We start from the raw sequence: 25,522 nt of genomic DNA, 5'->3' as shown, positions 1-25,522 counted from the left end.
GCTGGCAGTTACTTCTGTACTTCCTGAACATGTCACATGTATGAACTGTGAAATAATATGTGTAAAACCATGTAAAATGGTCACATACTATACTGACTGGTGAGTTCACAGCTTAACTATTCTAAGATCCGGATGAGAGACCATGTAACATGGCATTTTTTTTTTTTTAATATCTCCACCTTATTAGGTGGTTCAAGATGACTGTGACACCAGATGACAAGACTTAAATAACAACTTCCCACATGGCCCAAAATTCTAATTCCAGCTCCTCCAAAGTGAAGCTGCTTAACATACAAATCTCTTTTCCTATCTATAAAATGGGGCTGTTAGTCTTCTACTTCTTTAGGACAAAGAAAACTTCTGGTCAAATGAGATTATTCTTGTTACTTAAGTCATTTAGCTGATATTAAAGAATTCTTTTTCGCCATGTATTTTATTAGAGATATAATTAATCTTCTTTTTCTCAGATACAGCACTCAGTGAATAAACCCTTAAGGTAACATTTTCATTCCAGCACTAAATCCAAGTGTTAGAAAGCATTAAGCGAATTCTATGATGTTTTATTATTCCTACAAAATCTTGTTATACTGAAAAATGTACTCTGCTCACCAAATAGCTCAGAATTCTATAATAATGTAACAGAATTCCGGAATATTCAAGTATCCTAATTGGCCACTTGGCACCGCATACAGCAGATATTGAATTTTCCAAACAGTGGTACAATGGCATATTTTCAAGACCCCATTCCACCTTGGCACAAAGTCAACAAGACAAAGGCAGCAGCCAGAGCCCCTGAATTACAGTACCAGATTTGGGGTGTCTTGTAATAAATACAAAGATAGAGGAAGTTTTGACTTTTTCACTAGAGTAAGGTTTCTAAAGAACTAATGAGCCCATGTGCCTGCTAAAGTTTTAAAAAAGCTGTGGGCCCACCTGTAGCCTCTCCACCGTGGCCCAGAACTTATAAGGAGGGCTTCAGGTGACATGAGATAGCTGAAACGCTCATTCCTATTCCTAGAGTCCCAACCTCTTCTCTAGCTTTTTTAAATATTTTTTAAACGGGAGAGGGTAGTGGAAAGAACGCCTGACCGGCGTGTGGAAAAGAAGATTTTAAACCCCAGCTCTGGCATTCTTGCCTCCGGAACCTTAGCTAATTCACTCCCTGTCAAGTGGCCTCCGAGACCACTCCCAGGTTTGATGATTTGCTGGAAGACTCAAGGACTCAGCAGAGTCATACTCATGATGATGATGATTTAGTACAGCAAAAGGATTTACAAAGTAAAATCAGCAAAGGGAAAAGGTGCATGGGGTGAAGTCTGGAGAAAACCAGGCTCTAGCTTCCAAAAGTCCTCTCCCACTGGAGTCACACAGGACACATTTCATTCCCCAAGCAATGAACTGTGACAATATGTGTGAAACGCTGTCTGTGAAGGAAGCTCATTAGAGACTCCACACCCAGGGTTTTAACTAGGGCTGGTCACACGGGCACCCTGTCCAGCAGGTACCAAAATTCCAAACTCAAAGAAGGAAAAAAAGATATTCAGCTTATACCACATTGTTTGCATAAACAATTTGGGCAGAATGAGCCACTCTTACCAACTCTGAGAATGGTGGGAACCCTCCCCGAATCTAAGTTTCTAGATGCCAGCCAAGAATCAGCCTCGCCAACAGGCCTTTCTAAGGACAGGAGTCTCAGGATACTATGGGAACTCTTTTCTGCACACCAGTGATCTCAGTTTCACCGAGTAATCATGTGATCTGTTGTTTGCTGTAGTAACGTTACAACTTTACATAGGAATCCCACTGTGCAGGATGGTCGGTCCATGGCCTGCAGCCACTCCGGAGTTCCAGAGCAGGAAGTGAGGCCATCCCTGGAGCTGGAATGGGTTTCACTGCTGAAGGCCACTTTTCCCAACAGTGATGGCCACTTCATCATTAAACAGCCCTCTCTCTCCAGTCTCTGCCTCCCTACTCATTTGTGCCCTCCAATTTCCCCTAAGATTGTGTGGTATTTTTATCTTTTAAGTTCTTCTTTCTCCTAAGTGTTCTTAGGCTGGGGTTCATAAAACAGAGGAGTTTAAAAACTATTCTCACAGGTTACCTTTTGTAGAAGATAGGACGAGCCCTTTTATTCCCATCCAATTATCCTGTACACAGCCCAGGGGCCATGGTGTGAGCCACCTTGGAGTCAGAACTGACTCCTGACAACTACAAGAACAGCACCACTAGCCAGCACGTGGAGACCCCCGTGAAGGGCAGGGACCTCCTTCCAACAGATCTGCCTGAGGAAGGGAAGGAGAGGGGCATCAAGACAGACAACTCCCACATATTCCAATATTCTATCCCACATCCAGACGCCAAGGACTCTGTAAGCTCTTTTGAGAAACAGGGAAGAGAAAATTAAAAGGCAAGTCAGAAGAGCAGGGTTTCAATCTTAGCTCTGACTCCTCTAGCTGTGTCATCTCTCAAAAGCTGTTTCATTTCTCTGGGCCTCCCCTATTTTGTGGGCATAATGAGAGGCTCAGACGAGCAGCTCTGTGTGGTCACTCCTGTTCAGACTCCCCAGGATCTTCACATTACTTTCTCCCTTCAAGGACTGGGGTGCAGCAGAAGGCATGGAATTTACTTGCTGTTAAGTTTTTCCATCACGGTCAAAATTACTGGTACCTAGCTGTTCGTTATTTTTTTTAATTTTGACTTTACAAAGAGACGTTTGTGGACTCAAGTTGCCTTGGGTCTAAGAAGTTGATCCCCTTACAGTGGCATCTGCACCTTGAGACTGATGTGACAAAACAAAAAAACTAGTATTTCAAAGACGATTTCCAGAATTATTACTTACATATTCCCATCCTGACTCATTCTGCAAAGGCGCCATTCATTCAAATATATTCCATATATTCTACAGAAAATAACGATTCTCTAAGAGTGCTGAACTAACATCAATTTGTTTTAAAATAACTTATTGAGGTCAAACTCACATAATATAAAATTAACCATTTTAAAGTGAATAATTCAGTGGCATTTAGTACCTTCACAATGTTGGACAACCACCACCTCTATCTAGTTCCAAGACATTTCTGTCACTTCAAAGTAAAACCCCGAAACCATTAAGCAGTTTCTGCCCGTCGCTCCCTCCTCAGTCCCTGGCAACCACCAATCCAGTTTCTATCTCTGAGGATTTGTCTATTCTGGATATTTCAGCTGAATGGAATCCTGCCACGTGTGGCCTTTTGAATCTGGCTTCTTTCACTTAGCATCATGTTTTCAAGGTTCAGCCATGCTATGGTGATGTATCAGAACCTCGTTCCTTTTAATGGCCACATACCCACTGCATGGCCACACCACATTTCGTTTATCCCAATCATCCACTGACGGACATTTGGGCTGTTTTTACCTTTTGGCTATTGTGAAAAGGGCTGCTATGAACATGCATGTAGAGGGACCAGAATAAACACCTGTTTTCAACTCTCTGTAGTAGACTAGTGGGATCACATGCAAACAGCCCCTGACTTGGGCCTGGGCTGGATGTCTGGGAGAGGAAACCTCCCTCCAAGGAAGAGGAGTGGGTGGGGGCCCCAACATCTCTTCTGGATGAGCTCTCTAGCCACCCACCCTCCAAACCATCCATTATTTGGTTCAAATTAACCACAACAATAAAAGAAGTATAAATGAAAATGTTAACTGAAAAAGAGTAAGGGGGAAAGAGCAGAAGAAAGGAAAAACATGTGAACTCACCGGGACTGTGGCAATCCTTTTTTACTGAGATCTGCCCTCACACGTTCTCCTACATGTCTGTAAATTTCCACTAAGCTGTTTATTGCTGCATCTCGAACCTAGGTGTAAAAGAAGAAATCTTACATCTGCACTTCCTGCTGGGACACAACGGGCCGTACACCACCCCAGGTTTATCACATTTACCAGTGCAACAGTGAGCACAATCCCTTACGTGCATGTGACTTCCTAAAGTTGGACGTGACAGTTTTAACTCCACTGAACAATTCCAAAGGGTAGAAAAAATTTAGGTGCCCATCTATATACAAGTTAAAGTTCACATCCCTTAGTTCTTTCCATTTTTTAAGATGATGTCAGGAAATGAGAATTTTCAGACCGTCTTTCCAAATGAGAAAACACCACCACAAATAAATGAATTATACTAAAAATAAACACCATGCAAAGCAAAGCACTCTGGATTTAAATTAAATACATAATGAGCAACAAAAACGGGTACCACAGACTACACAGAGCCTATATTCAAGCTCATAATCCCAAAAACACAGTAAACCAAAATCCTTAAGTTCTACATTTAACATGGGGCTGGATGCAGTAAATGTTTTTTTTAAGAGTTCCCACAGCATAAATGAAGGAGCATTCACGTCAAGGGAAATCAAGAAATGTTTTATGGAAGAGGAAGGACCCCTTAAAATGAATTGGAAGGAGAGGATTTCACCAGGGAAGGGTGGAACGATACAAAATTCCAAACAAAGGCAGGGCTGTGTGAAGGCATGAAAGCAGCCTTGCCAGCCTATCCTCAGGACAAGCAAGCAAGCCAGTCTAGACAGACAAGGCAAGAACTGAGAAAGCACTGGTCAGTAAGGCTAGAGAGAGAGAACATATTGGGGGGGGGCGGGGATACCTGAATGTGGACTGTATATTTGACATTACACCAATTTAAATTTCTTGGGTGTGAAAATGACATTGTGCTTATATGAAAATATTCTCTTATTAGGAGATAAACCCTGAAGTATCTAGGAGTAAAATATGATGCTTGCAGGTTACTTTCAAAGGTCCGTCTGGAAGGAAAAAAAAAACAAAACAAAAAACAGTATTTATGTATGTGCATGTGTACGTACCAAAAAATAATATAAAACAAACATGACACAATGTTAACGGGTGAGTATGGGTGTTCAGTACGCGCTTTCAACTCTTCTGTAGGAATAAAATTTTGCACAATGAACGGTAGGGGGCCTTGTTTTAAAAATATACAATGTACCAAGGCCTTGACAGCCAGTGGGGATGGGGGTGGGGAGAGGAGGTTTATACTTGATTCAGGAGGTAAAGACGGTAGAGCACAGGCATGGTTTTAGATTTGCTCTCAAGAAATGAGAACAAGGTAACAGAGACTGAAAGAGGAAAGAAGCAGGGATACAAACCAGACTTTACAGTTCTTAGTACTGAACATAAGACATAAAGCTTTCTTTTGATTTAACAGTGTTACTATAACAGGCAGTTGTCTTTGTAATTCTCCCCCCTCTCCCCCTTAATGTAGAAAATGGCAAATTCTAGTCAACCAAAACTTTAATCAGTTTATTTTGAACAAGAAATAATTTCTGTTAGGAAACCTCTTCACATGGAACCTTGCATATATTACAGAAGTACTCAATGCCACTAGGTCTTGAATCAGTAGTAAGCCATCATCTTCATTTCCTTACTGGTGATAACATCTGCTCCGAGTCAGCAGTGCAGGTGACCATCTTAGAGAACAATCAGTACCTGTCAGCAGTGGAGGATCTCTGGGCTAGTTGAGGAGACTCAGCAGAAAAATTACTAGCTTTCGAGTCAGAGAACTAGACGTGAATGACCACTCGGGAGCTGTGCAACCTTGGACAAAATACTCAAAACTCTTTTAGTCTGCTCAGCTTCCTCCTTCGTAAGTCAAGGGCTGCTTTCAGTATTGAAAGAAATAATAGATCCATTCAACCAATATTTGAGTGCCCACTGCAGGCCAAGCTGAGACAGGCAGGTCCCATGAGAGCTGGGGAAGCAGGTGGGTGCAGGGGGAAAAAGGCACTGACACGGAGCCCGCGTACCCCAGTCAAGTGGCAGGGCAGGGACTGCGAGGGCCACATCACTCGGCCATGGAGGAAAGGAGGTCCAGCTATGCCTGGCCTTCAAATTTTTCAAGGAAAATCAGAAAGAGACATCTCCCAAATGTAAAACCAACCAAACTCAAAACGTCAAATTCAAACATTTTGCAGACACACGCACAAACATGTTCCAATCTACAGGCTGAAATCAGCTTGCTGGGTGGCAGTTTGCAACCTACACTGTCTGCAAAGCACTTAACACAATGGCTGCTGGAATTCGTATTACTCACATTTTTTTTAAATAAAAAATTCAACATCCTTAGATGTCATTTGTCAGGCTTGGAAGAGTATAAGTTCAGATGACACTGGAAGGTCTAAACCACCTTCGACACAAAAAATGCAGGTGAACAGATTTTCTCTGATACTACCAAGTACTGTACTCCAATTAAAAGGGAAATTTAAATAAAAGCAATTAAGTTTAAAAGGAATGAACAAATGTAGTTGCTCACATCCACAAAGGACATCAGCCTTGCAGCCTCTGCCTGCTATGAGGCGCACCACTGAAAGGGACCCCAAAATTTCAGGCTCTCGGGACTGCAAAGGACAAGAGCTGGAGGTGGAACACCACCGGCCAGGCCGAGGTTGTATGCTTTGCAGAATCCAAGGTCTTCAGATGTGTGGCAGCATTTGTTCCCCCTTCCTCTCACAGACGCTGTGTCCTGAGCCCCCTGTCACAGGGAGGATGAGGAGACAGGCAGAGCCTCCCTCTCTCTGAGCTCAAAACCCACCTTCATCTCCCTTCAGCACACTGCATTCCAATGAGGGCTCCCTACAAAGCAAACCCCTCAAGGGAGGGCTTCAACCCCCAAGCCGAAGGGAATCCTAGAAAACCAGCACAGCCACACTGTCAGTGCCTCAGAGGACAGGGACCACGTACCAGCCTGGACCCTAGAGGGCCGGGAGAGAGTCCCAGGCTGCTCCGGCCACAGCTGCCCCCACCCTCACCCCGGCCCTATCCCACTCCCCAGGCTGCGGCAGCGCAGCCTGAGCTCTTGCCAAGCCCTCGGCACAGGCCTTCTAAACACTGTCCACACAGCTCGGTCCAGCCGAGAGCGCACTGTGATCGACAGCAAGGTCATGGACATTTGAACGTGACTTCAGGCTCTGAGAGGCGTATGGAACTCCTGGGCAACAGAGGCAGCGGTCAGCAAGGGGGCCCTTCCCGTGCAGTCCTCTGACTGCCTAAGGCTAGCTGAGCCACAGAGATGAAACCACGGGTTTCCAGGCAGAACGTGCACTTCTCCTGCCTGGAAGGGACTTCCTACCGTGCACGACATCTCAGAGGGCTGCTGTCCCCTCTGTCAGCAAGCACAGGCTCGGTTCTGGAATCCACACCTCAAGGAATGAGACCCTGTTTTCAGTGCAGGGCTAAGCCCTCCTTCATGTAAGGCCGTCACTTACTCCTAACCCCTTTTCCCAGGCATGGGATGTGAGCATCTTCTAGAAAACGCTTCCCACTAGGAAGATGCACACGGGGCACTGCAAAAAGCACCAGACGCCCAGGGCCGTGTGAACAACTGTGAATTTAAAGAACTAGACTTAGAGGGTCAGCAGGTGATAATGGCATTAAGCCTTAACCTTTTAGAATACATAAGAATTAATTGGTGATGTCTGGGATTTCTTCAAAATAATCTAAATTTTGTATCAAAATAACGGGGATGGGAGAGGGAAAATAGATGAACCTACACTGGCCCCGCTGTCATGATAGCTGTTAAAGCTGGATGGTGGGTAGGTGGGGCTGCATTACATCATTTTCTCTAATTTCGATATGTTTGAAAATCTCAACATGGGAAAGCTGAAAAAAGGAGAGGAACACAGGAAGAGAGGGGCTCTTTGTCCTTTACTTCTGCTGTAGCTGCCCCGCTGCCACCAGGCCAGGAGAGTGGCCGAGGACAAAGCTGAGCTGGAGAATCAGAAATGTGAACAAGACCCTAGGCTCTGAGGGTATCACCAAGCCACTACCAGCCTGGGGCCTCCCTGCTCCTGGGCCTCTCGTTAGGCAGGAGAACACGTTTACCCCTCACTAGCAGCCAGAAGTGCCCTGAACCACATGCTCAGTCCATCCGTGGCCCCCTGAGGAGTTCGGAGGGGCTTGCCCTGCTTGGAGTCCCCTCTGCACTCAGACCAATGTTCAAATGAGCCGGCACCGTCTGGGGCAGGAGAGCTCGCAGGGTTCATGGTAAAGGCCAGCTCCAGTCGACAACAGTGGCTGCCTGAAGAGCTACGAGAGGAGGACGCTCGGGCCTGTGCATATCATGGAAGCCAAGGGCTGGGAGTTGACCACATCAGGCAGGAGAGTGCAGTGAGAGCATGGCCAGGATACAAACAGCCGAGAAGGGAAACTCGCTCCAATAGCAGTGGGGCTTCTGCTCAGTACTAGGGATGCTGATGGGCAGGCCTCAAAACAGAGAAGAGGACCAAGCAGCAGTCCCACCCCTTGAGAATCAGAGACTAGCAGGCAAGGCAGATGAAGGAAACAAAAAGTACACTATAACCAAAAACACATATGGATAAGGCATATGTATAAATAAAAAATTTTTTAAAAAGGAATCAACAGTATTCAGTTTTGCAGAATGGACAAATAATTGCAGCCTTCATAGAAAATCACAGTAAAATAAACTTGATCATCAATGGATATTCAAATAAGTTCATTAAAGCAAAAAAAAAAAAAAAAAAAAAAAAAAAAAAAGCAAACCCATAACCCCAGTAGGAGGAGTGATGAAGTGATCAGTCTCAGGGACATGGGGTGGTCAGGGACCTGGCAGAAGGGACTTCTGGAGGAGGTGGACTCTGTGTGTGTGTGTGCGTGCGTGTGTGTGTGTATGCGTGCGTGCGCGTGCAAATACACATGCAGGTAGCCCACCCCTAAGGCAGACAGATAGGAATGTGAGGCTGATATGCAGAGAGCTGGGTTTCGAAAACTCCCGCTGTAGCTCCTGTCTACTGTGGTTTACCAAAAGCTGCCCCCCTGAGCCACAGCTTCATTTTATAGAGGAGAGGGAAAATGAAAAACCAAACAAAACAAATAACAAGAGCATTCTCCAAAACAGGAGGCACCCAGGCCTTACCACGCCGGCAGACGGTGTCCCAGCACACAGAGCACAACCACCTCGGGCGGCCACAAGGCCTGAAGCCAGCAGGTTCAATTTTGGGCTCAGTGAAAGATTTCAAACACATCTTCCAGCTTGCAAGAGAAATTATTTTATCCCCCTGCTGCTTCATACAATAATCATAAAGAAAGCTCACACAATCTTCCTGATGATTATATAGAGAGGTAAGACACCAATTCAGGTTTAAAGGTATTACTTCTGCTGTGAAGTTGTGTTAGTATGACACTGATAACCGGGTCAGGAGCCCCTGGTTTTCAGTAGTGACGCTAACTTTGGGTGTACAGTCTATACCAGGCCTGCGGCCACTTGGTACATGAACAGTTAAGAAAAGTATGGCTATCCCAAGCCATACGATTATCTTAAAATTAAGTATTTTCACATTTTTAAACCCTGTACACCTGAGTTTACCTGGCGTGTGGTACAGCATGACACCTGCAGGGATACAGCATCTCCATGACCTCAGCCAGCCCCCAAGGACAGCCGCGCTCCTAAGCACTTCCCCTTAGCACTCACCTGTCCCCACTGTATGTACAAGACAAAGTGAGGCTTAAGGCCCAAGTGCCACCAAAGGCACCCCGGCTGGTACGTGGCAAAACGGGGACCACAGCCAGGCCTGTGGCTGCTAACCCAGGCTTCCTGCACTCCACCAGGTGCCTCAACACACACTTTAAAACAGGATATCAAACTGCTCTCAAGATGCAAAGCCATTTTAACGTCTCAGAAACAACTGAATCGAAAAACAAGGAAAGGCTGAGGAACTGCTCCAGACTGAGGATGACTAATGAGAACCATGACAAATGAAATAATACGTCATCTGGGATTGGGTCCTGGACCAAAGAGAGGGCTATTATAAGGACATCTGGGGGGAAATTAGAACATCTGACTGGCGTCTTGGATTAAATGGCAGAATTTTATCAATGTTAGTTTCTGGAATTTGATGGATATAACTGTGGTTAGATAGGAGAATGTCCTTGTTTTTAAAAAAGCATGTACTGAAGTATTTAGGACTAAATTTTGTACTCTCAACAGTTCAAAAATTATATATATATGGAGAGAGAGAATGAAAAGGCAAATATGGCAAAATGGTAGCAAGAAAGGAATCTAGGAAAGGATATACAGAATCTTTTATACTGTTCTTGAAACTTTTCTGTAAGTCTAAAATTATTTCAAAGTAAAAAGTTTAAAACAAGGAAAAAAACTGAATGAACATTTTTGGAATGTGGGACTGTGACTGTCCACTTGAAGTTTAATCTGCGCTATTTGCAAAATCAGGAAAACCTTAACTAAACACTCTAAGGAGGCCTTGCGAGTTAACCCTCCTCTAGATGCAAAGGGGACAAAAGGAAAGGAATCGCAGAGTGGTCCAACGCAGACACAAGGAGTTCCTTTCCCCGCCTTTCTAAGCAATCTCTAGGGAACCCCCAAGGGTTAGCAAAGGGGGGATGGCTGCTCAGTGAGGAGAACCTCAGGAGGAAGGAGAAGCCATGAAGAACCAGACATTCTCAGAAGTTGTCTGAGTAATCTAAAGGATGAGAAAGTACCTGTTTCAAAACGCTAACTGGTCCCAGCACTCCACTCCTGACGCCTCTCGAGACCCATGTGGGGTAAATGGCCGTGTCCTACCCACAGCATCCACCAACACAGGGCCCTAGGGTGACGAGCTGCCCGCTCCAGGCCACCCTCTGGGGGCTGCCGTCCGCCTCGGTCACAGAAATAAAGATACAAAACAGAGCCAGCACCAGCCCAGGTCCCCACTCCCAACAAGGCAGACCCAGAGCAGAAGCCCTCAGGACAGGATATAGAAGAAAAAGAGGAAGGAGAAGAACAGGAAGAGGGGGAAAGAGGGGGATTGTTAAAGTCTGGAAACGACACGGAAGACAGGCCACAGTGAGCTGTGTCTCCACGTGGTATGCTGCAAACTGAATGCCAGCTCCAGGTCTCTCCCTCCCCAAACCAGGGTGCAGACACCATCCAACACTGCGTCCCAGACAACGTCCACACTCTCCTGCCCCCACAGGCCCACCGGACACTTGCACAGTCTGCCTGGCCGCCGGGAGCTTCTGAATTGGGGACAGGAACTCTGACCAGCCGAGAGGCAGTTCTGCTCTACCGAAGGGCAGCACATGGCAGCAGCAACGGTCTCAGGTATGGCCTCCACAGAGGACTTTTTCCACAGAAGACAAAAATGGAGACCAGACAAAAAGGGGGGAAAAAAAGGCCAAACAGACCATTTGGTAATTTAGAACCTTTTTTTAAAATACATTAGGTTGTTGTTGTTTTTAAATTAATGTGGACTATAAAGTATGATCCAATAATTAAAAACCATATTTGTAATGTCATGTTTTCAATTCAGGCTGCATAAGAGAAGGAGTGGGAAAAAGTAAGTGCAAGCAAGAGAGGCCAGGAAAACAGGCTGAGAGGAGGCAGCAGAAGGGCAGAGGGCAAGGTGAGGAAATACACCTGGAGTGATGGGCAGCGGTAAGGAAGGAAGGCAGAAGGGCTGAGAGAGTGAGCGGCCTTCAGGCCTGGTGGGATCCTGGAGCCAGTGTGAAGTAAGTGGAAGCAGTGCTTGGGCACACCCTCTGGAGGACAAATTGGCAATTATCAAGCAAGATGTGAAATGAGATAGTTATTTACCATATATAGCTCTTTGGTAAACTAGTGTTCCTATTTTCTGCCCCTTTATCTAATGAAGTGTTTATCTTATCAGTTCATGTGAGTTAATTCCATAATAAAGATAATGACTTCTAGTGATAAAAATGAACTGACCTCACAGATTACTAACTTCTCTCCAACCCTTATACCAAGCAAGTGGCTTTTTCTTTTTTAGGTGAGGTAAAATTCACAAAAAATAATGTGGAGGGTTCTTAAGGGTCAATGCAAGGAGGTCTGACAGTTACATACACCAGTATAACAACCACCTAAAGCAAGATATAGAACGTTTCCATCCCCTCAGGCCCCTTTCCAATCAATGCCCCCACCCACCAGGGGCAGGCACTGCCTGGCTTCAGTCACTAGGATCACCTGCCCCCACCCACTCCCCCATCCCCCTTGGCTGCAGCTGGGGTGATATTTTCCTCAAGGCTGGTCTGGATGATTTCTCAGAAGAGAGGAGAACGGGCCCCACATTTATCCAGCCATGGTTCATAAATGCTAATGAGTAGCTTCAGCTTACCTGATAGTCTATAAAAATGACACCGTGCTTCAGGACCACACAGAACAACAAAGTGCATTGCTAACTGTCCACACAACCCACCATTTCTTTCCCAGGATCTTCTTTCTCACTACAGGACACTCACCTGGCTGTTTGGATCTCCAAGTAAGTTACATATGTGTGGCACAATCTTGCTTAGTGTTAGAGTATGGGCGCCAGAGCTAAAAACAAAAGGAGGTTTGACGGTTAGTGAGGACAAGGAGGAAAGGTCCCCCTCTGCCCACTTTCACCCGCTTTCCATCCCCCAGTCCCTGTCACCACCTGTACCCCAAGGCTCCCTCCTTCTAAGCTGCTTCCAAGGTAAATGTGCCAGGCCGGCCCCTGGCACACATCACATGCGCCGGCTCCAGTCCTCTTCCCAGCCTCCCTGGGACGGCTCTCTCCCACCTGGCCCTACCCCCGGCCCTCTGCGGTCCTGTGTGCCCCACATTTGCCTGTCTGCATCACCGTTCTGTTGTTCCTGCTTTGCCCAATCCAGTGTACCCAGCTGAGCTGCACAGGCCTTGAGGGTCCTCACCTCACTCCCCATCTCTGGCCTCTGTCAGAGTGGACATCCGGTTAATACCTCCTGTGTGACGTGACTTTTCTGTAAACCTACAACTTCTCTAATTAAAAAATAATTTTTACAGACAAAAAATAAAAATTCCTGCTGCATGAGATGCCACCCACACATTCCAACTACACAGGTCAACACTGCCCTGTTGCTGAACACTTAAATTATCTACACTTTCCACCATCATAAACACTCAGGAACACAAATCTCTGTTAATCTAATGAAAATTTCTAGAAGTAGAACAACTGTGATCAAAGGCTAAGAACATTCTTTAACAGCTTCAGATACATATGGTCCAATTTACTAGCACTGAAAAATGCTCACAACACCTTAAGAGGAGAAGTGATTTATAAAGTAATATAAACATAATCTCAATTCTGCTTTTAAATGTAACATACCTTACAGGCTGCATAAAATGCACCTGTGCTAACAGTGATTATCGAAAGGTGGTGGAATTGCAGTTTTTATCTTTTCCCTTATATAAGTTTTTTCTATAAAATGTACTTTCACAATCAGAAAAGGTGGTTTGAAATTTTTAATTTTAAAAAAGCCTCTTCCAATAAATAAGCACCTGCACAGCTATTCGACATTCAGGAAATACAAATTAATACCATGAGAAGATATCACTACACACAAGTTAGAGTGGCCGAAATAAAAATTAGTGATAATGCCCAGTGCCTGCAAGGAAGTGGAGACACCGACCACTCATACACTGCTGGGGGGACATAAAATGCTACAGATACTCTGGACAGTTGTCGGGTCGTTTCTTTTAAAACTAAAAATGGACTTATCAGATGACCCAGCAATTCCATTCCTGGGCATTTATCCCAGAGAAATAAAAACTTATATTCCTGTAGAAACTCGTGCGTGCCAGTTCACAGCTGCTTTATGTGTAACAGCCCAAACTGGACACTTTATCAAGGGACTGTCCTTCAACAGAGGAATGGTAAACAAACCGTCATGCATCTGCTCAGTGATGGGAAGCAAGGAACTACAGTTACAGGCAACGACACATACGTACCCGCAAGGGCACCAGGCGAGTAAAAAAAGCCTGTCTCAAAAGGCTACATACCATATGGTTCCATTAATACATTTGAAAAGACAAAATCATAGAGATGGAGAACAGGTTAGTGATTGCCAAGGGCTGGGGATGGCTAAACAGGGGAGCAGGAGGGAGCCTGGTGGTGCTGGACCTTTCTGCATCTTGACCATAGGGGTGACTATTCAGGCCCTCACATGCAACGAGATTGCTCAGAACTACACACACACATATACACACACGCACATGCACGCGCGCACACACACAAACAAGTGGGAACATAAATGGAGAAACCTGTGGCTAGTACCCACGTCAGTTTCCTGGTACTGACAGTGTACCATAAACAAATGCCAGAGGTCAACATCGGGGAGGCTGGGTGAAAGGTACACTGGACCTCCCTGTACACTTCATTGCACCTTCCGATACATCTATGATAATTTCAAAATAAAATGTTTTTTTTTTTAAAAAAAGGCCCAGCCAAGTCAAAACTTCAGTTCAGCCCATACTTACGCGTTGAGTGTTGCAATAAGGCAGAGACAGATGCCTTCTCGTGTGCGGAAATTCTTGTGTTTGAAGCCTCCCAGCATTCTGTCCCACACGTACTGCAGGCAACAAAGAGCAGGTCAGAGGAGAGGAGATGCCTGTGGCCTTTCATTTGGGAGGGACCAAGAGCAAAGGTGCCCTCAAGAGCTGCCCAATTAGGCTCCCTCCACCAACCGGTTCATTCCTCTTGCCAGCAAGCTGAAAATGACAGCTTACACTTCAGGGCAATTTAAAATGGTCAGAACACATCATTGCACTTAAACATCCCACAAACCTGAAAGGGAGGCACAACTGTCCCCATCTCATGGGTGAGGAAGATGAGGCTGCAGGAGGCTCGGTGACTTGCCCAAGATCACATCCTCACATTGCCCCCAGCAGCCTGGAAACATACCCCCTCGTGCACAAATCAAGCACCAGCTCATCGCTGAAGGCCCAGTTTAGGTTTTCTCTTCTCTGGGATGGGCTTTCTGGGGCCCACCCTCACCCCGACACTAGACAGTGGGATCCTGGAAGGCTGGGCTGCAGGCCCAGCTCACCAGCAGGCAGGGACAGGGGCTCAAACAGGGCTCCTGGGCAGCCCCAGCTGCCTCTTTTCAGAAAGATGGAGAGTCAGTCATGTAAATTAGCTCAAGATTAGCTAACAGACTAAACCAATGGTAAATCCACTTATTTATTTAAGGTATGCCCTTTATTGTTTATTTAAATATCCTGTGTGGTGATGGGGGGACAGGGACAGCTACTAGGATAATTTTCACCTGTGTAACAGGACAGCTTAAAAGAAGAGAGGCTTTCTATCAGGAGTTGCACACTAACGTTTGCACAGGCACACACACTGAGCGCTCCAGACCCACCTGGGGGTTAGCAGCTTGATCCATGATCCTTAGCAGCAGAGTCTGGTCCTGCTCCCTCACGGAGTCCTTGGCGTCCCCCAGTCTGTCTATTAAACTTGGCAGCACTAGAAAGCAAAAGGCAAAGTGATCAAGTGAAAACCTCTTCTGGGGGGCTGGGGTCACCCACAGTTGATACTTCAATTAACTGGGAACACAAAATCCTGGCCTAAATCTGTATGTCATCCTCAAACCACCAATCCTTACTCATAGCCCCTTACTGAAATGCAAGAGAATTACAAGAGCCTGCAGAATCCCTCCAGTGGACAGACATACAGTTTTTCCTTCCCCTCCCCCCACATGCAGCCCCAACATATTTTCAAGCGGGTGAGATACTACTGAAATGGATGCCAGCAGACAACCTTGGAGGGAAATGGTCAACACAAAAGGGAACTTAGGGAACAGAGAGGGGGCTCCAGCATTTCACCTGGGGGTAGTAAGGACAAGCATTTAGCGATCCATCTATCTTTCACCTGGCGGTTTCTTTTTAATTTTACATCACACACATTTGTGCAGGTCAGACCGAACCCTGCAACCTGCCCTACCCCACCTCCACCCCCCAAGTGAACACCGTCCGCCTAATGCCCCACAGAGGGCAGTTTATGTTGCTTCTTCTGAAAACCTATAAAGCTTTTTTCTATAAGAGACAGCCCTGAGTAATTCAACTAATTGAGAAGACAAATAGAACACTATTAAAATACCAAATTTCTAAAAGTAAGGGTTGTTTTATTTGCAGGTGGAGAGAGTTATTCCAGGCCAGAATGGGGAAAGAATTCATGACCTCATCTAAGACAGCTCATGGACCAGAAAGCCAACCAAAGAGATTCATGGTGACCAACTGAAATGGAGAAATTCTACAAGGAAGGGGGCCTGCACAGACAGAGGAAGTCAGTGTTCACAAGGCCACTGTGAAATTCCCAGGTGTCAGGAACATATAATGTCTAAATCTATGAAATCTGTGATCATTTTTCTTTCATTTTGCCAACTGGTTTCCCTTCAAAATAAGAGAGTAAGCATTTATAACAGGCTTGTAAAGACATTTACAATCTAAATGAAAATAGTAATATCAACAATAATCTTTCCGGAAGAAATACAACTACATAGATTTTGCAGGGCTTCTCGAAGAAAACAGCCTCTTGACAAAGGGAAGGAAGACAGACAAACAATTCCACTGGCACTAAAGGGTGATGATGTCTAATTGTTACGAGAAATAAAAGAATTAGCAGCATGTTAGAACACGGAGGCTGAAAGAAGCCTACAGAAAGGAATGCAACAAAGAGTTAAAATAGCAGGAGCAGTGAAGGTCAGCGAGCCAAGGAGGGCGGGAAGGTAGTGGTACAGCCGGGGCTTGGGGTCCTGGGGAGAGGTGGGGAGTGGGCGGGTGGAACTCGGTGGAGGAACTGGGGGAACCAGCGGGGGCAGCTGAGGGGGAGCTGCGAGGGGACTGGGGGGAAGGAGAGTGGCGGGTGCAGAGTCTGGGGTCTCTGTCCGCACCTGCCGCAGCTCACCTGTGCCGATCTGCGCCTTGAACCGATCCTGCAGCCGGGTGACCAGCGCGGACAGGATGTCCATGCCCAGAAGGACCACCTGCAACGGGAAACAGCGGCAGCCGGTCAGCAGGCGGCCTGGGGCGCCGCGCCCCCGACCACCGGCCTCGAGGAAGCCCCCGCTTGCCGGCTCAGACCCCGTCTGAGAGCCGGCAGAGCACATGCCGGCTGCGGGGATTAAAGTGGTTGGTTATCGAGAGGAACGCACTTGCACAGAAAGAGCTGTTTGCAGTCGTAACCAAACGTAACCAAAGCCGAGAAAAAAAAATAAATAGCAGCCGCAGAGCGACCCCCAACGCCCGGCGCCAGCAGCTAGTGTAAGGACCGAACGCAACCCCGCCCCCAGACGGCCCCGCCCCGGCGAGGGCGCGTATGCAAATCGCCTCGCGGCCGGCGCATGGCCTTCTGGGAAGACCCGGGCGGCGGGTCGGAGGCCACACAGCACCTCAGAAAACAGGGAGCTGGTGGTTCGCGTTGGAGGCTTCGGTCGGTGGAGCTACGCTAGCTACCGGGCAGCTAGGGCGGGACTAGAGGCTTAGTCGCCACAACCCTACCTGGTATTGGCGCTTCCTGCTCGCGGCGCACGCATACCAATAACCAACCATCCTTTTCTTGGGGTTGCGTTATTGTCCAATGAACGACTAGTGAGGGCAGTACTGCTAACGCCTGTGCAACACACCCGCATCAACTAGAGCTTCCGCTTTATCTTGGTGCAATTTTTGGAAAAACGAAAAGATTCCTTTTCTGAAGTTTTGAGTTTAAGAATATTGAGGAGCAGTTCGGGTTGTTGTTTTCTTGCTGTTTCTTAGATATTTGCGAATTTTTCCAAGGAGTTTTCACTGGAACTCCGATCTTAAAAATCCGAAATTCGTGCTTACGTCAGATCTGGTTTTTCGTACCTACATTATGTCTAGTTTTTTCTGGTTTCACCATTCACCTTCATACCTCGATTTACTGAGCCTTTCGATAAATAGTCCAGTCGCCATATTTTAGCGACACACCGTTGCTCGGCAGGAAGCACTTTTGCAGTGTGCAGTTTTACTGAACACAGCTCGAACACGGAGGCCGCGCACAGTCCAGTCTTCACAGGTAAAGAAAAGCAGATGGGTCTAACAATCAGGCGATGATAATTAGGATTCCTTGTAAACTGCCTGCCCCTGCACGTTTTGCAAATAGTGAAAGCAGAAACTGCAAGCTCTTCTATTGAACTTTAAAATCCACCACTTGAAAACTGAAGTGAACAAAATTTGCCCGATAATCAGCGCAATACAAATGACTGGTTACTTGAGCATACTGACGGAGAGATTTTTATAAAGAGAAGAGAACGATGCTTTGAGGACAGAACAGCATTTCTGAAAAACGTGTCATGGTGTAAAACACTTTAAAATAATTACCTTTGAGCTAAACAGGATTAGCTATTACTTTAAAAAGCAGCCCATCTGCACATGGCGACTTTCTTCAAAGAGTATGGTATGGAAGGGCAAGAGACGGGGAGCAAATTAGCAGTGGGGAAACCTGCCAGGTGACAGAGGCCGACAGTCATCCATCATGCTGATATGTGCACTTGATGTGAAGGGATAAAAATGCACTTTATCTGGGTGATCTGCCTCCCCTTAACCCGGATAAAAATGGCACTTTATCTAGGTGATCTGCCTCCCCACAACCCATAATCCCATTTAATCATGAAAAAATACCAGACAAATCCAAACTGAGTGGGCATGCAATAAAATGCCTGATCAGTAACCAAAGCGGTCAAGGTCATCAAAAACAAGGAAAGTCAAAGAAACTATCACAGCAGGAGGAGCCAAAGGTGACATGAGGACTAGACGTAATGTGGTCCCTGGATGGGATCCCAGAACAGAAAAGGACACTGAATAAAAAGTAAGGAAATCTGAACAAAGTTTGGACTTCAGTTAACAATAATGTATCGATACTGGTTCATTAATTATAACAAAGGCACCATATTAATGTCAGGTGCTAATAATAGGGAAATTGTATTTGGGATGCATGGGAACTCTCAGTAGTATCTTTGCAATTTTTTTGGAAATCTAAAACTGTTCTGAAAAATAAAGTTTTTTGTTTTTTGTTTTTAAAAAAAAAAGGCAACCCATCACTTAATTGGAATTAATGAAACCTAAGCATCTGCATGTTTGCATTACTGACTGGAGGCGGGATGTCATTCATTACAGTAAAATTCACAACGGCTATCAACATTCATCCCTATGACAAATGTCTCCCAAAAGCCTCCCTGTGCCAGGCCTGGGACGGAGGGAGGCAGGGTGAGTGACAGCCATTCCCTGCACACTGGCAGGAAACGCCGAGCATGAACTGGTCCGTGGATGGCAAGACGTGAGGGTAAGGAGGTTACAGGCTGAAACCAGTGAGTTCTCAAGACCTAACACAGTTCCTTTACCCTGAAACTTTAAAGAGATGCTTTTAAAAAGGAGCTGGCTGGCTAGGTAATTCAAACCAACTCACCTTCTGCTGAGGACAACTGACAAGGCTGGACATAACATAAAAGAATGTCTGCGTAAGAAGATTGTCTTGCTCACCTGGCCAGGGCTGTGCAAGCCACACTGGCCGCCCCCACCCACTGTGTTCAATGGAATTTACTGTAATGATAGTGACAGTTCAGGTGCTTACAAATGGTTTATGTTTTATATATAATTTTGATATATAAATTAGAAAGGCTTTAAGGATCCCTGCCTGTAGTGACAACATTCTTACTTGCCTGCTGTATGACTTTTTTCTTTATTGAGATATAATTCACATACTATAAAAGTCACCTCTTCAAGGTGACCATTCAGTGGTTTTTAGTACATTCACAAGGTTGTGCAACCATCACTACTAGCTAATTCCAGAACATTTTCATCACCCCAAAAGATACCCCATGCCCATCAGCAGTCACTCCCCATTCCCTTTTCCCCAGCCCCCTGCAACAATGAAGCTACTGTCTGTCTGTATGGATTTCTCTCTTCTGGACATTTCATATTAATGGAATTATATATGTGGTCTTTAAAAAAAAAAAAAAGGAATGTCTGCCTGGAAACATCAGAGAACTAAGGAGGTAAGAAGAATTATCGAGACAAAAAACATAAAAAGAATAAAAAAAGAACAAAGATGAGCCTGAAGCAACTGCTCCACTTTTGCCGTAGGGCTGTTTATACACTGGAAAAGGGCAACCAAGTTAGTGAGAATCACTTCTGAAAGCCTCCTGAAACTAGAGGAACAAATGTTGGATTCCAAACCCCTCCAAGGTAGGTGGCCAAGGTAACACTCTAGAACTTAGGTTGGGAGTAAATTGGAAATAAAATAGCCTACAGCCCAGTTTCCAAATCTCTGGTTGCCCCAGAAAAATCCCAATCTCTTGACATCATATGAAGATGATACTAGACTACTAGTGCACTAAAATCTCTGGCAAATAAAAATGCAAATCATTACTGGACAGAAAGAACATCATCCTACTCTACTCCTCAATTTATTTCTATAAACAATTTTTCAAGGACAGAATCCACAACACAACCAAAGACTACCAGGCACAGAGGACAACATGAATGAAAACTAGCAGAAACAAAGACCCAAATGAGCTCTGGATGTGAGAATAATCAGAAACAGACTTTAAAATACAATTCTTCTTATGCCTAAGAAGATAAAAGTCATGAACAAAAATTTTGAAAGAAAAATGACAACTTCTGAAAAAATGACATAGAATTTAAAAAGAATGAAATAATATAATATCCAAAATTAAGTACTCAAAGGATGGGTTTAAAAGCAAATTCGAGGTAGACAGAGAAGAATTAAACCGAAAAATAAATCTGCAGGAAAATATCCAGAATGAAGCATAGAGAGACAGAGGGATGGAAAATTCAAAAGAGCACACAAGAGACAGAGCATAGAGTGAGAAGATCTAACCTAAGTTTAAATGGAATTCAAACAGGAGGGGTCGGAGACAGGTAAAAAGCAATAGCATGGGGTTTCTTTTGGGGGTGATATATTCTAGGATGACATAGTGATCATGGTTGTACAACTTTGTGAAAATACTAAAAACCACTGAATTGTACATTTTAAAAAAGAAAAAAAAGCAATAGCTGAAGAGATACTGGGGTGAATTTTCCAAAACTGAAGGAAAGAAATCCACACTTAGATATATTAAATACATATCTTCAAAAAGACCATCACCACCAAAGGTACAGAAAAGCATACGGAAAGTGACAAAAGAAAATAACCACCAAACTAGAATTCTATGACCTGCAAAATACATCTTTCTAGAATGAAAGTGAAAGAATTTTCACGCTAACAAAACTGAAAATTAGTTACCTGCAGACCTACACTAAAGGAAGTTTTAAAGGGTATTTTCCAGACAAAGGTAAAACAATCCCAAGTAAAGGCTTGAAGATATAAAAAGTATGAAAAGTAATTAAAAGGTAAATATAAATAAATATTGACCATATAACAGAAATAATGTTTGTTGTACAATGTTTAATATGTAAAGAAATAAAATATAAGTCAGGAAGAGAATTATTAGAGTTCAATTATTCTAAGGTTCTAGCATTATCAGGAGAAAGGTAAAATTAACAATTTACATTTGGCTTTGGTCAAGACAATGATGCATGCTGCAATCACCACCATGAAAATAAAATTTAAAAACAATAGACAACTTTTAAACTAACAGATGAAACATAAGAATAGTTTTTTAAAACCCTCAAACAATCCAAAATAAAGCAAGAAAGGAGAGAAAGAAAGAACCCAGAGTATGCAGGATAAACAAAAGCAAGTACTAAGACTTGAGGTTTAAGCTCAAATGTTAGTAAATGGATCAAATGGTCCAATTTTTGCTTAAAAGGCAAAACAGACAAATAAACAAAAAAGTTAAAGAGACACATTTAAAAATTTCAGAAACATTGAAAGTGAAAAGATGGACAAAGATACATTATACAAACACTACCCCCAAAAAAGCTGCTGTAGCTATATTAACATAAAGATGAAAATTAGATTTTAAGGCAAAGGGCATTTAATTCAAGAGATAGAGTAATACTTTATAAAGACTAATGATTAAATTCACCAAAAAGTAAAACAATTCTAAATTTGTATATACCTAATAACGTGGCCTTTGAAATATATAAAGCAAAAAAACCAACAGAATTACAAAGAAAAACCAGACCAAATGCAGATACATTGAAACATTTTAACAAACTTGTTTCTGTAACTGATAAAAAACAAGCAGGTAAAAAGTTAGTGCACTCCAGATTGTTCCTATTCCAGATAAGCCCTGAAATTTAGAGTACTAGTCTCTCCCAGAACATCAACTAGTTGCATTCCCATATCCCATAATGTCGACACCCCTTTTCAACATGAAGAAGTTAGAATGGTCATTGCCCAAATATCCCTGAAGACTGAGAAAATGATCAAATGAGAGGGAGGGGTTGTAACAGAGAAGTTAGGATTTAACAAATGATTGTGACTACTGAATCATTATATAGATATTTCTTTTTAGTTTCTAGTATATTAGAACAGCCACAAGAAATAGCTGAAATTGTGGAACCATAACCCATACTATACTTTGAAATTTGCTCTACCTGTTAAATACCTTTTAAATTGTATTTTGAAATTTATCACTTTTCTGTATATATGTTATAGTTCACAATAAAAAATGTTTTTAAAAATTAGTACAAATATGCATGATTCAAAAAATGCAATTACAAACTCTACCAGAAAGGTATACAAAGAACAGCATGCAACAGTGCAGTTTCAAAGAATTGCTATCACACAGCATATATTTTTTCACCATAGTGGAAATGGAAAACAACAACAAAAAGACAATCAGAACACTGTCATACAAATTGAAATTAAAGAATACATTTTTAAATAATCCAAGATCAAAGAAGAAATCATGAAAGAAAATATTTTAAACTGAAGGATAATAAAAACATGTATATCAAAACAAGGGGATCCAAATAAAGCAATGCTTTGAGGGAAATTTAGAGGCCCAAATGCATATATTATAAAAGAAAAAAACTGTAAATAGATAAGAATCCATCTCAACGACTCAGAAAAACAAAACCCCAAAGAGAGGGAAAAGAAATAAAGATAATAGGATAAATTAATAAAAAGAAAATAAACATACCATAGAGAGCATCATCAAAGCCAAAATTTGCTTCATTGTAAAGTCCAGTAAAATTGTTACATACACGGTGAGTTTTATAAAGAAAATAAATTAGGTCATAATAACCAATGTCAGGAATGAAAAAGGGGCTAGCATTACAGATCTTCCTGACATAAAAAAAGACAATGGGATATTATGAACAACTTTCTATTAATTAATTTAAAAATTAAGGTGAAAGAGACAAATTCTTAGAAATTTACAGTTTATCAACTCTGACATAAGAGGAAATAGGGACTATAAATCTTCTTCAATTAAAGACATTGACCCTATAATTTAAAATCTTCTCTGAAAGAAAACTCCAGGCCCAGGTGGCCTTACTGGTGAATTCGTCAAAACTTTTAAGGAATAAATTATGCCAATCATTCATAAAACCTACCAGATAATAGTAAAGGAAGAAACACAACCCATTTTATTTTATGAGGCCTGCATAACTTTAATACCAAAATCTGACAGAAATTTTCTTAGAAGAAAAGAAAATTACAGGTCAATATTACTTATATAGATGAAAGAAATCATAAACAAAACATTAGTATACTGGACCCAGCAATATATAAAATAGATAATATATCAGAACCAAATATGATTTATTCCAGGAAAAACGTTGGTTTAACATTAATAAAGGATTCAATATAATTTGCCGTATTAATATGATTTTCCCTTTATTATGTTAATCACCTCAATAGATGCAAAACCGTTTGAAAAACTGAAAATCCATTCCATTCATTATAAAAACCTCTTAGCAGATTAAGAACAGGATACCCCTTAACTTGATACAGGATATACAAAAAAACCTATGTCAAACATCATATTTCATGATGAAATGCTGAAGGCTTTCCCTTTGAGATGGGGAACAAGGCAAAAATATCCACTCTGTAATTTCATTTAAACATTGTACCAGGGGTCCTAGCTAATGTTTTATGGCAGGAAGAAAATTAAAGATATGAAAATTCACAAAAAAGAAACAAAATTGTCATTATTAATTGAAAATAAAACTGTAGGCAGACAATTCAGAAGATCTAGAGATAAATATTATTAACATTAATAAGCAAGTTTAACAAGACTGACTAGTACAAAGTCAATATATAAAAATCATTTACATTTCTATACCAGCAATAAGCCATTAAACTCAAAAAGAGGTGCCATTTTTAATTGCATAAAAATAGTCAATACCCAGGAAAAAATCTAACCAAAATAAATCTTTACCCAAAAAGCTATGGAACAATAAAAAAATTAAAGATAACCAAAATAAAGAAAGGGATAAACTATAGACTGGAATACCTGGTATTGCAGAAATGTCAATTCTCCCAAACTGACCTACACATTCAATAAAATTCCACTCAAAATCCTAACTACAAGTTTTTAGGAACTTAACAAGTTGATTCAAAAGCACACATGGAAATTCAATTGGCAAAACAGTTTCGTTAAAACAAGGTGATAAGACTTGCTCTACTGGATATTAAGATTAATTATAAAACAGCAGGAATTAAGGCAATGTGCTGTCAGTTCAAGAAAGGACAAATATACCAACAGAATAGAATAAAGAAACAGACTCAAGCATTTTGGGCACTTCCTTTATGGCAAAGGAGGCACTCGGAGCAGAGGCAGTAGGGTTGCTTTTGCAAATAAATGTTTCCAGGGCAACTGCATATCTATATGGAATAAAAAGGAAATTTACTCTATCTCACACCATACGCATAAAAAATGAATTCAAGATAATACATATAAGTACGGAAAACCAAACAAAATATTTTAGAAAGTAACATAGGAAAGTATCTTCATGATCCAAGAATAGTGGAAGATACATAGTAAATACAAACGATAAAGGAAAAAATTGATAAATTGGACCAAATGAGAATTAAGAACTTTGGTATATCAAAAACACCAAAGGAGAGTGAACAATGATGGAGATTAAATGTGCAAATGTAATAAAGTTTTTACATGAGGGGGAACAAATGAATGTCACCATTCTAAGGTGTTGAAATTGGGATGGTCTATGGGAAAAAATACAATCAATGCAAACTAGGGTCTACAGTTAATAGTAACATTGTAACATTCTTCCATTAATTGTAACAAAGGCCATATACCAAAGCTAAATGTCTATAAGAGGAGGATAAATGGAGGGGTATGGAATTCTTGTTGTTGCTGTTGTTGTTTCTTCTTCCTCTTTTTTTTATTCTTGATTTTCTTATTCTTTTTTCCTCTTCTTTATTTGTGGAAGGGCATGTTCTCATATAGATTGTGGTGGTGAATGTATAACTATGTGATTATACCAGGAGCCATTGATTGTTTACTTAGGATGGATTGTATGGGGTGTGAACTAAACTGTTTATAAACAGAGAGATACAAGTACTGGAGAAGATGTGGTGAGAAGGATGTACCTATTCACTGTTGGTAGGAAGACAAAACGGTGCAGCCCATCTCGAGGGCAGTGTGCTGGTTTCACAGGAAGCTGGGTATAGGGTGTCATATGTTCCTGCAACCCCGTTATTAGGTATATACTTGGAAGAACTGAAAGCAGAACATTTGCACACTGGTGTTTATGGCAGCATTATTCACAATTTGCAATGGATGGAGGTGGGCTAAGGATACGTCAACTGATGAA

At 42.7% G+C, this 25,522-nt stretch overlaps 1 protein-coding gene and 1 non-coding gene across 29 annotated transcripts in view; one reads left to right on the top strand and one right to left on the bottom strand.

Annotated features, from left to right (window-relative positions):
• Positions 1–25,522, bottom strand: part of CLASP1 (cytoplasmic linker associated protein 1) — a 294,473-nt gene that overhangs the window by 188,612 nt on the left and 80,339 nt on the right. For 27 of the 28 annotated variants that reach the window (XM_037849465.1, XM_037849473.1, XM_037849469.1 and 24 more), the window contains exons 3-7: positions 16,719–16,797; positions 15,175–15,278; positions 14,291–14,382; positions 12,274–12,349; positions 3,736–3,833 (exon numbers count right to left, since the gene is read on the bottom strand). In XM_037849465.1, coding sequence (XP_037705393.1) covers positions 3,736–3,833; positions 12,274–12,349; positions 14,291–14,382; positions 15,175–15,278; positions 16,719–16,797 — 449 coding nt within the window. Of the gene's footprint in view, positions 1–3,735; positions 3,834–12,273; positions 12,350–14,290; positions 14,383–15,174; positions 15,279–16,718; positions 16,798–16,965; positions 17,018–25,522 lie in introns of those variants that run through there. The other variant, XM_037849489.1, reaches the window with a different exon arrangement.
• Positions 17,358–17,484, top strand: LOC119545043. The gene has a single exon (XR_005219022.1). It is a non-coding gene; the product is annotated as a U4atac minor spliceosomal RNA (small nuclear RNA).

Source organism: Choloepus didactylus, chromosome 9 (genome assembly GCF_015220235.1).
Source record: "Choloepus didactylus isolate mChoDid1 chromosome 9, mChoDid1.pri, whole genome shotgun sequence".
NCBI lineage: Eukaryota > Metazoa > Chordata > Mammalia > Pilosa > Megalonychidae > Choloepus > Choloepus didactylus.
The sequence above is the reverse complement of the archived record's forward strand: the minus strand, read 5'-3'. Positions and strand labels throughout refer to the sequence as shown.